Source organism: Cyprinodon variegatus, unplaced genomic scaffold (assembly GCF_000732505.1).
Source record: "Cyprinodon variegatus isolate N-32 unplaced genomic scaffold, C_variegatus-1.0 Scaffold173, whole genome shotgun sequence".
NCBI lineage: Eukaryota > Metazoa > Chordata > Actinopteri > Cyprinodontiformes > Cyprinodontidae > Cyprinodon > Cyprinodon variegatus.
This window is the reverse complement of record NW_015150626.1, coordinates 1,024,251-1,034,810: the sequence shown is the minus strand read 5'-3', so window position 1 is coordinate 1,034,810 and position 10,560 is coordinate 1,024,251. Positions and strand designations below refer to the sequence as shown.

Genomic DNA, 10,560 nt, shown 5'->3' with positions numbered 1-10,560 from the left:
CAGAAGCATACCAGCAAAACTGGTTCGCGACCAGACACAAGTAACATTTGATGTGTGCGGTTGCAGAAGTCTAATCTGCCCTTTAGTGTTTACTGTTCATCACGTCTGCTGTATTTGATTTGAATGCAGTTTTCTCATGATCATCTCTGACTTTTTCAGGACTGAAAGAGATGCCACTAATTGGTCTTCAGATAAGCTGAAATCCTTGTTGCTCGGGCTGAGCGTGGAGAGCGAGGAGGGAAGGTGTGAGGTGACGGAAGTCGGCAAATTGGAAGGAGAGGCCTCTATTAACAACCGCAAAGGGAAACTAATTTTCTTCTATGAATGGAACCTAAAAGCAACCTGGACCGGTGAGTGAAAAGCAGGCTTGAATGATGTTTACAGCTGCTCTTTGTCTTCTGAAGGCAGAAATATAAAACTTTTTATTCTGTATGTTTTAATATTGATTATAAGCCTAACCTTGCCATTAGTGGCCACACATTTTTGCCATTTTTTAATGTCATACGCATTAAAAACAGTTACATGTTCAACCTTCCGATTGTAACCTGGATGACATGTAGTTTAAGCACCACTGCCCATGAAGTAGCCTGTAAACTAAGATTAAAGTGGTTTTTATTTATTATAGGAAGGCTGGCTAGAAATAAAACGCATAGATCATTGTGGTGTTTCTTTTTTTTAACAGGAAAGTCAAAAACCGGCGTCAAATATAAAGGTTCGATCGAAGTGCCAAACCTGTCTGATGAGAATGACATGGAGGACCTCGATGTAAGTTCCACCTTTACACCTATTCGATGACCCCCTCCCCCCATTCCCGAGCTGTGTATCTGAGGGACGGCTGCACTGACGCATGTCCTGTGGTCCATTTATTCAGATTTCCATTACGTTGAACAAGGATGAGCCCGACACGCCCCTGATCAACCTGATGAAAACTAAAGGAGCCGAGAAAGTCCGCGAGGCGCTGGGGAGTTACGTCGGTTTTTTGAAAACAGGTTTGTAACAACAAATAAAACTGACTTTAAAAAGAAGTTTCAGATTTTTTTTTTTATATAATAATTGAACTTTTGGAGAAATTTACCTCTGCATTTAACCCATCCACGTGGGGAGCAGTGGGTTGCCATCGTGGGGCGTCCCGGTAGCAATCTGGAGTTAAGTCTTGCTCAGAGACCCAGAGTGGCAATCTGTGGGAGCGGGTTGCGAACTCGCAACCTCAGGATTCCAAGCTCTATGTCCTAACTACAAGACTCTTACTCCCCTTGTTAAACAAAAAGAAACTGAAAATATTTGATTTGCAATACAATCTAGTTGTGCAGTGAACTGTTTTATTAGAAGCGGTGGTCCTCCATTAAATTCTTATTGTTTTTTTTTTAAACTTGCAGAATTTACACAAGGGATGATCCTGCCTACTGCTAACGGTGTAGCCAAGCCTCAGTCAGCTTCTCAGTCCAAAGCCACTATGGATAAAACTCAGGTTTGTGTCACAGATGGAAGAATTTTCAGCCAATTATAGAAGATGATGTTTTACATTGTTGAATAATACCAAAGGACACAGACTGGAACTTTTGTTTTATCAATTTGTTGGAACAGGTTTCCTCGGGAAGCAGCAAAGCAGCTCCAGTCAACACGGGTGTAAAAATCCCCACCTGTAAATTCACCATTAAAGATACATTTCTCACCTCACCAGCTGAACTCTACAGAGTGTTTCTCAACCAGGACGTGAGTTTAACCCGCTGCCGTTTTATCAACTACTATCAAACTACTAACCTTGTTACCAGACAAGTTAGGTTCTCAGGTGGTAACACTGTTGGTATCTTTTGGGGTTTTCAGATGGTTCAGGCATTCACGCGCAGTCCTGCAACAGTGGATGGAGAGAGGGGCGGAAAGTTTCGGCTTCTAGAAGGAAACGTCTTTGGAGAATTTACAGAGCTGGTGAGGCTGGCTTTTTTATTCTGGGAAACATACATTTTTACCCAACAAGTGTATCGTTATATCTGTACAAATGGTAATGATGAATTCTCTTTGCTTCAGGTACCTGATGAGAAAATAGTTATGAAGTGGAGGTTTAACAACTGGCCCTGTGGTAGGTATTATTGTTTAGATTAAAAAAAAAAGATATAAAAAAGAACACCTCTGGAACTGTTCCATGTCATACCAAAAATTTCACTGTATTGTGTTGATGGGTTTTAAGTGACAGATATCATATTGTTTATCTATATCTATATATATATATATAAATAGAGAGCTGTTTACAGTATTTTGATCTGATCGTCGAATATCTCAAATTATTTGTGATGATACCAGAAAATTGACTCTAGCACCAATACTCTCAAAAGTGTATAGCGTAAAAGTATCTGCACCTTAAAGAAGCTCCTTAAACTACTTTTATTTTGTTCCCCTAAAAGTTACTCAAGTAAATGCAGTTGACTAGTTACTATCCACTTACTGCTCTGACGTCTATAAGGCTAAAGGCTGTTCAGATTTGGCATAGCAGTGTTGTTTTTGACAGGTTTAGATTTCGTGTTAGTTTTTAGATTCAGAACGAAAAATATTATTAGTCTTAGTCGCATTTTAGTCGTTACAAAATCTAATAGTTTTAGTCGAGTAAAACTCTAAAAGGTTTTAGTCTAGTTTCAAATAACAACCAGTTTCTTTACCAGACTGACAGCTCTTGCCTAGATACAATTGCTGGGTATAGAAAGTACCCTGCAGTTCATCATTGCTGATTTTTTGAATTAAAATAAACTTTTTTATGAATTAATACCCCACTTAATAAAGAAGTGTCTCACAAAAGCTTTGAAAATAGCAGATCTAGTTCAACACAGCATATTGGTTAATATAGCAGACAGAGAAGCTAACAAAATGTACAATTAATGCTTTTAGACATACTAGCTTTCCCTCATAAAACAAAAACTTCCTGATCTACTATGTCTTATTCTTTATATACAGACCAATAAAATCTCCAAATCCTCCAAAAAGGCAAATAACAGAAACATTCTTCTTTCTATTTTGGCAATACTGACTTTATTTCTAAGAATTTGCCCCTTGGTTACTGATGCTCAGGGGTCAAAGTAGATTTAAATTCACAGTTTTGATATAAAAAAAAATACAGAGAGAACGTACCTAATTGCCTTGTAATGCCATGGCAATCCAGACCTAAATATAATGCTAACTAAAATGTTGGCATATTCAAAAGAAACATAGAAAATGTTTTAATGAAAATACAAGGAAACATTTACATCATATTTAAATAGAAACGAGAACAAAGAGAGAAATATGTAAAGATCTATGTACCTTTTCACCTGGGTCTCTATCTAAAAATTAACTGTATGCAATAAAGTATTTGCTTTGGATATAATTTAGGGATTCCTTCTGATAAATATTAAAGAAGTTTTTGCATAACCTCTTCTAAGCTTGAAAAAATAAAATCTTGATTGTTAAACAAAAGGATTTTTTTACACTTGGTAGAGGATGATCTGCAGCATAGTTTAAGTAGTGAGGGCAGGTAGAAGAGAAGAGCAGAGTTTCTGAGAGTTCAGCGCGCAGTAACAGACCATTCCAGCATACTTTTACCCCTGCAGCTGCTCCCATGGATCTGTGGTCATGCAGAATGTGCACCGTTGCAAACCAGGTGGTGGGCATGACCAAACAGGATGCTGCAGCTTGGCTGTTGCTGCTTAGCAGATTACAGCACAATGATTAATTTTAAACATCCAACCTGCTAAAATTTTTTATTCAGTCTTGTCCCATCAAAAAAATCTCACACCCATGACTTGTCATGTTTTCATCATCAGAGAACCATGTTTAGCTCGTCAGTTCTTGTTATCGTGAAAAAACTGAGCATCAATGAAATAATTTCGTCATTGTTGACGAAAACAAAGCCGTGGCATATAAGTCCAGAGTTCAATTCCTACCCAGGAGAGAGTTCTTATTGTTGACCGCACAAAAAGATGAAGGCGCTATGTCTTCATGAAACGGTAGGAGTTTTTAGGCTCTTAACAACAGAATAAATTGCAGCTCGACTGTAACGTATGAAGTAGGTCTGATTTTTCTTTCTGCTTTCTGGGTTTTAAAAATGAAAGCTTTTTTTTCCAGCTGAATAAATATCATAATTTCTGGTCTTTCTACTAAACGGTATCTTTTAAGTTTCAGACTTGATAAGAAATGTAAATTTTCTTCCCTTCAGAACATTACGCAACCATCACCCTGATGTTCTTGGACCGCAGCAGCGAGACGGAGCTGAAAGTGGAGTGCAGAGGCGTCCCCAACAGTGAAGAGGAACAGACAAAAGGCGGCTGGAAGAGATACTACTTTGAAGCTATTAAACAGACTTTTGGCTATGGAGCCCGACTTTTCTGAGAATGCTGTGCTGTAATGTTTTCTTTTTTTTTTTTCTCCCCTGTTTGGACCAGAACAGTTTTACACTTGTGGAGCGAGTTACCAACACAGACTCCTCCGTCACTGTATGTGTAAATCTTTTCATTTCTGGACAAATCTAACTTGAAAATTCTCCCTCAGTGTTTGGCTCAGTTCTTCAAGAAGAACCTAAATGAACTGTGCTTTTTTTTGGACTGGTTTAAAATGTATTGGATAATACAGAATCTACTGAACCACTGAGAATTGGCATCAATATCAATTACAAAGTGGCTTTAGATGCTTTAAAATTGAATGTTTTTGTACTTATTGTATTCATTCTGAGTCATTGTAGGAAAGAGGATTTAAACAAAGATGCATGTCTCATTTAAACATGTTGAATAGGAGGGGTTAGGACCTGATCTTCACCACAGTTCATTACATCCAGGACAAGCATCAATCAGACTTGAAGCAAGTGTTTGTTTTTTGTTTGTTTTTTTAATGCCTGTAGCAACTTTAATTTGCTATATATGGCTTCAAAATGTAAATATGCAGTAAAATACTCTAAGATCAGAATTCCTCTATTTATTCTTCACATCATAATCCGTTTAAAGAAAAACGTTTCTCAGAATAAACACGTTGCTTTAAGCTCTTGCTTAGTTTTATTGACCCTTTGCATTGGTTTGCACATCACTTTGTTTAAAAAGTTAATTTACAAGTGCTGTAAAACTGGAAACACAACGGCTATAGTTAAATATAGAAAGCATTCACATTTTAAGGATTGTTGCATCATCAGCCCTTGTATAATTAAGGGAAAAGAAAAATAGATTTATTTTGGGGTGGGCTAGGGGTAAGCCACAGGGGCAAAAACAAAAGGAAATATTAAATCTTAAGATCATAATCAAAACACTAAACCCTTCTATCAACACAAAAGTTTATATATTTACTTACATAACCTCATTTTGAGTCACTTAAGACCCCCGTAGCAAAACAAAATTAACTTCCAGGGACAATCTTTTACCAAAGCTTTTCATTTTTTGCAGATTCAACCTGCTATGTGGACTTTTTTTTTTCTCCAAAAATAATCTGGCTTTTAATGTAAGCAAACACGTCCCAGCAGTTTCAGCTGATCTGAGATGCAGCAAACCTTAAAAGAAATGTCAACAGGAACTGTGAAGCTAGAGGTCCATGTTATACGCAGATGAAGAGCTCAGACTCCTGGAAAACAGAAAGGGAAGAAGTGAGTTTCTGGCAACCACCAGAGGGTGCGTCCATGAGATTTAGTGAACATTAGTGCCTGTGAGTTTACTTAGACTCCTCATGGGCATGAATACAATGTATTTTTGTTGGGATCATGTTTGCTCTAAATGCAACAGCAGGAGTTATTTAAAGTGCCAATTCTGTCAAATCTACAGCGATTGCCTGCCTGGATATCTGGTAACACATGTCAGAAAACTTAAAGTTTATTTAGAGGTTTTCCTTGCAAAACACACATAGGCTAATTGTTCAAGAAGACAGAGGTCAGTGCTTTGTGCAAGGCTTTCCAAAACCAGTTTGAGATTGTTTGAAATCACAGTTAGGTTGGAAAACGTGTGGTTACATCTACATGAAGCAAAACATAATGTCTAGACCATTAGATGATACTCTGTACCTATAACAGGGTTTATACGGGAATGAGCAACTCTAATTTAATGCTCTTTTAATGCTCTTAAGATTAATTTTAATGCAACAAGTACTCATGACTCTCATATATACACAGCAAATTCCTTCTTCATCTTTACTGTCAGCAGGCTGCAATTCCTTGATTTCCAGCCACTTTTCTCGAAATTAGCATTTTCCCCATTCTACAGCTTTTTCTCCGCCATAAGCTTCTTTTCCGAACATACGGCTTAACGATCAGTGGGAAGCAGTTCCGCACAAATATATTGCGATATATTTGCAAATATATATATCATTTAAATTGTTTTTCTAAAAAAATTTGTTTTGAATAAAGCATTTTAAATGCCAAAATAATCACATTTAATGAATTCTAATGCCAATTCAGGCCTTAATTTAGAAAAAAATTAATGGTTTTTAATGACCCGCGGAAACCCTGTAAAAGCCTTCCAGTAATTTGCAGCACCTGGTATGGAAGAGCCGCTTGATCTTCTGGTCATTTGTTTTATGTTCAGATGAGGAAAAAATAAATATGACAATTTTAAGGAGTCATTGATACAGTACCAACTATAAGCACGGAGGTGGAGGCTTCATGCTTAAGGCTGCATTTCTATGCGGGTTGGATTGTAAAAGCTGAATGTTGATACGGACTTATCCAGCTACATCAATGAGACACTTTAGGCTGTTGGAACTGGTCTGTGATTCCATGCAGCACACTTAAAAGACTAAAAATTTAAAAGTATATGTATCTATGAAGCTGGAAAACTAATTAATTTAAATGTATTTTTTTAGTGAGACGAGTGATCAAATATCCAGAGTATTCCTGAAAAAGCATGCCATGCAAGTAGCATTTAGCTTGTGCGGAATGGAGAAAACCACAAGCAGATTAAACCCCTAATTCCTGTTTTTAAAAGTTATGTTTTATATGGTTGAAAAACTTTTCAAATGAACCATTAAAGGTTGAAAATCAATACATTAATCACTGCTGCAGTCTTTAAACAAACACATTTCTTTCTCAGAAGTTGTGTTCAGCAACTAGATACATACACTTGAGCTGGAGTCATTCTCAGGGGGGCCGAGGCTCCTTGGGGTCGCCATCTCTCCTGTTCCGGATGAAACGGCTATTTTGTTCCTTTTGGTCCTTAAAAAAAAGAAACTGAATAATGTTGCAATTTTGATTAAAAGAGACACCAGTCACATTATTTAAGGATGCATATTAAGCTGCAGGCTGAGAAAAGTAGCCAAACGACCCCCATTCCAAAGGGGTGGACCCGTTTGTCGGTTTCAATTTGTTTGTTTTCTAAGCAAAAACAAGGCTTTGTTGGGCTGCTGTATAAAGCCCCAAACTCAACGCTATTTATGACATTTTGAATTGAAAAATCTTCCTGGATGGGAAGCAAAACGTCTTCAAACTTGAAAACAAAGTCCAGTGGATTGTTTTAAAACGTTTTTTTGGGATGCATATTAAACATAAAAAACTATTATATGTATTAAAGATTTACAGCTGGAAAAAATACATGGTAATTTTTATACACACCCTTTGTAAATGATGAGACTCTTTGAATCAGGACAATAACACATGGTCACCTGTATATTCAAATTATGTATAAACCCCATTTCAATTGAAAATAAATAACACCATGACACCCTGACACCCTGACAGAAACAATGTGTATCACAGTGGCAATGATGTGATATAATTGCTTTCTGTTTGAACTCATCGGTTTCTTCATTCACTGCAGAGATTTTTTGCATCAATCACTATAATGTTGCTTTATTTCATCCAGAGCAGTCAAATATCCAAGCATCAGTATTTAGTTACTCTCTTAAGTGGTGTTTTTCAGTATCTGTAATTTACTTGAGTACTTTTTTTATTACTTTCTACTATTTACTTTCTTAAAACTGACTCGTTTCTTCTATACGTATAATGCCATGATGTAAAAGCTGCAAAAAGAATTGAGGGAAAATCAAAATCGTAAAGAGAATCTGTCGAGTTTTAGCCCAGTTGTTTGTAGAAAAGCCGATATGAATAAAGACAAGGAATTGCTGCAGATTAAGGATGAAAGATCTATCGGTATTGATCAATATAGCTCATATTTCAGCATATCTAAAACTGGAAAAATATTAACAGACAGAGTTCATTTCTATGTAGCTGCTTTTTCAGGACTGGGAGGGGAGAGGATTGGTCATGTGGCGTTTATTTGGTCATGTGACATCGATTGTGATGCAGCTCAGGGTTGTGGGTTTTTAACTGAAGCAGAGAATCGATTTTAGTAATGTGGTCCGTTTTTCATGGCGTCCAATGGATAGGGAACACATCTAGGATATCAAAACTTTTGCCAAAACTACAAAATTTATACTGCAAATCAATATCTGCCCATATTTTCCGATTTATGTATATTGTAGGTGATGGGTCAGTCGATTTACAATCACGAACTGATGTAATAAGGTTCACAAGCACATAAAATAAAGCAAAAGATGCAGTAATAAACATATTGTTTAACACTTTTTGGTATCATATAAAATCAACTACACACATTTCTATATAACATGTGTTTTTGAATACATTTCTTTAGGGTTTCCAAAGAAAGATAAGTAACACACACGCAATCAGGTTTCATTGCTAGTGACAGTTGGCCTAAATACTAGAACATAACGGTGGCTTCCTTATGATGGTTTGTTGCACATTAAAATGTTCTGTTGGGATTAGTATGGTCGCAGTTTGTAAAATATCTTCTTGCTTAATGATTTTGCTCTGAAACCAACCATCTACAAAAATACTAAGAGATCCACCAAACCAGCTTGTTTGGACAAAACCAGGGAACAAGAACCAACCTGCAGCATCCCAAACAAAGGACCATCCAGCTTAGAAAGAAAACTTGACCTACCTGTATAGAGGCCATATATTCATGCCTCTGTTGTCCTTCTGAGTTGCCGTAGATGTGGTTCCTTCTGCCAGGTCTTTGAGAAAATGAAAGAGTTTTTCTGACTCTATGCACTGCTTCCTAAATTAAAGCAAAGAAAAATAAATCTTTCTTTTTAATTCACCCAAATTCCCACAAACTCTTTGTTGCGATATGCTGCACAGTCTTTAAAAAGGCTGCTACGTTCCCTTGTTCACTTTTTCTACCATCCTTTTTCCTTCCACTTAACTTTTCATTAAGATGTTTGAAAAAAAATCCTCTTTATGATCTTTGGGGGCTTATAATGACTGTCAGTTGGACACCTGTCCCATAAACAGTCTTTTCTATAATCTTGTATTGTAAATTGGCCAGAATTTCCACTTTAATTTTAATAGTGTATTTGTCAGAGAAACTTAATTTGCACCTTACAGTTGCTGAAGCCAGAACAATAAAAAAAATTAAATAAAGTTTTTACATCTATGTATATCAATATAAGGCCAGCTGATATATAAGGCATCGGCTGGGCCCCGAACAAAATATTAGGATATGGGCCCCAAACCCATGACATTCACAGTTTCTATATATTGCATATATAAGAAGTAATTACATATTACATGAGATTTTCTTTTTTAATTTAATTGCTTAAAAAAAACGGATATCAAAATACCTTAGATGCTTCTGCATGGTTGTAATTAAAAATCACATATGCAGACAAAAAAAAACAAACATTTATACACATTTATTTTCATTGTTAACTGTTACTATTTCATAATCATACATCCTAATAAAAATGGAAAGATAGTAAACAGTCCTGTTTTATGATCTTCAGATTCACCCTGCAGATCTAACATCAACATCACAGACACATGGAGGGAAACAGCAGAGAAACACTACTTACATGTGAGCCACTGATACGGTGTTGCTTCGCTTCGCCTCAGTTATCAAACAGGTTTTTGTGAGAAAAGACTTCAGGAACATCTCCAAAGCCCGGGCTGTTCATGTTAGCTAAGGAATTCAATGCTCCACAGTGAAGGTATAACAATGCTAAAGTGTAACTCACCCACATTTAATGACAGAACCCGTCCCTCCGGATACATTTTAAAAAATGACAAAAAGGCACAGTTGGTCCTGAGTGGATGGGATTTTTATAAATAAATGCACAGTAAGACTAAATCACATTGAATAGACCCTGTTTATTTTGGGGTGAGTTACACTTTAAGAAGTCTGAATCTTATTCATTTATTTGTGAACAGGCATAAAAATATACACAAATCGAGGCCACAAAGCAAAGAAAAACAAACAGAATCACACTCAAAGCAGAAGATTTTTTTTTGTCCTTTAGAGTTTTCACTTAAAATTCAACCATTGTTGTTTTTTTCTTTTTGCAATTGTATTGGCTGATCTGTGCATATGTTTGCCGATTCATTAGTGCATCAAATGGCCATACTTTGAGATCACATAAGGCACATTCCTCAGTTAGCTATCTATTGTTTAAAGTTATTTGATTAGTTAATAAATATTAGCTTTGGTCTTTTTTGTTTAAATATAGACTTTTTGTAACATTTGTTATCATCGTATTGTTTTGATCAGGAAAATAGAGGAAGAGAAACAGTATTGGCTTAAAGAATCAGCAAAAAACAAATAGCAGGATAAG

General features: G+C 36.4%; 2 protein-coding genes across 2 annotated transcripts in view; one reads left to right on the top strand and one right to left on the bottom strand.

Moving 5' to 3' along the window:
• Nucleotides 1-4,924, top strand: part of LOC107087092 (activator of 90 kDa heat shock protein ATPase homolog 1-like) — a 7,310-nt gene extending 2,386 nt beyond the window's left edge. The window contains exons 2-9 of the mRNA XM_015378462.1: nucleotides 160-350; nucleotides 683-765; nucleotides 872-989; nucleotides 1,377-1,468; nucleotides 1,585-1,713; nucleotides 1,825-1,926; nucleotides 2,026-2,077; nucleotides 4,181-4,924. Of these exons, the coding sequence (XP_015233948.1) occupies nucleotides 160-350; nucleotides 683-765; nucleotides 872-989; nucleotides 1,377-1,468; nucleotides 1,585-1,713; nucleotides 1,825-1,926; nucleotides 2,026-2,077; nucleotides 4,181-4,353 (940 nt within the window). The 3' untranslated portion in view covers nucleotides 4,354-4,924. The remainder of the gene's footprint in view (nucleotides 1-159; nucleotides 351-682; nucleotides 766-871; nucleotides 990-1,376; nucleotides 1,469-1,584; nucleotides 1,714-1,824; nucleotides 1,927-2,025; nucleotides 2,078-4,180) is intronic.
• LOC107087093 (dr1-associated corepressor-like) overlaps nucleotides 4,826-10,560 on the bottom strand; it is a 7,695-nt gene continuing 1,960 nt past the window's right edge. Inside the window, exons 3-6 of the mRNA XM_015378463.1 lie at nucleotides 9,805-9,898; nucleotides 8,892-9,008; nucleotides 7,051-7,144; nucleotides 4,826-5,565 (exon numbers count right to left, since the gene is read on the bottom strand). Of these exons, the coding sequence (XP_015233949.1) occupies nucleotides 5,539-5,565; nucleotides 7,051-7,144; nucleotides 8,892-9,008; nucleotides 9,805-9,898 (332 nt within the window). The 3' untranslated portion in view covers nucleotides 4,826-5,538. The remainder of the gene's footprint in view (nucleotides 5,566-7,050; nucleotides 7,145-8,891; nucleotides 9,009-9,804; nucleotides 9,899-10,560) is intronic.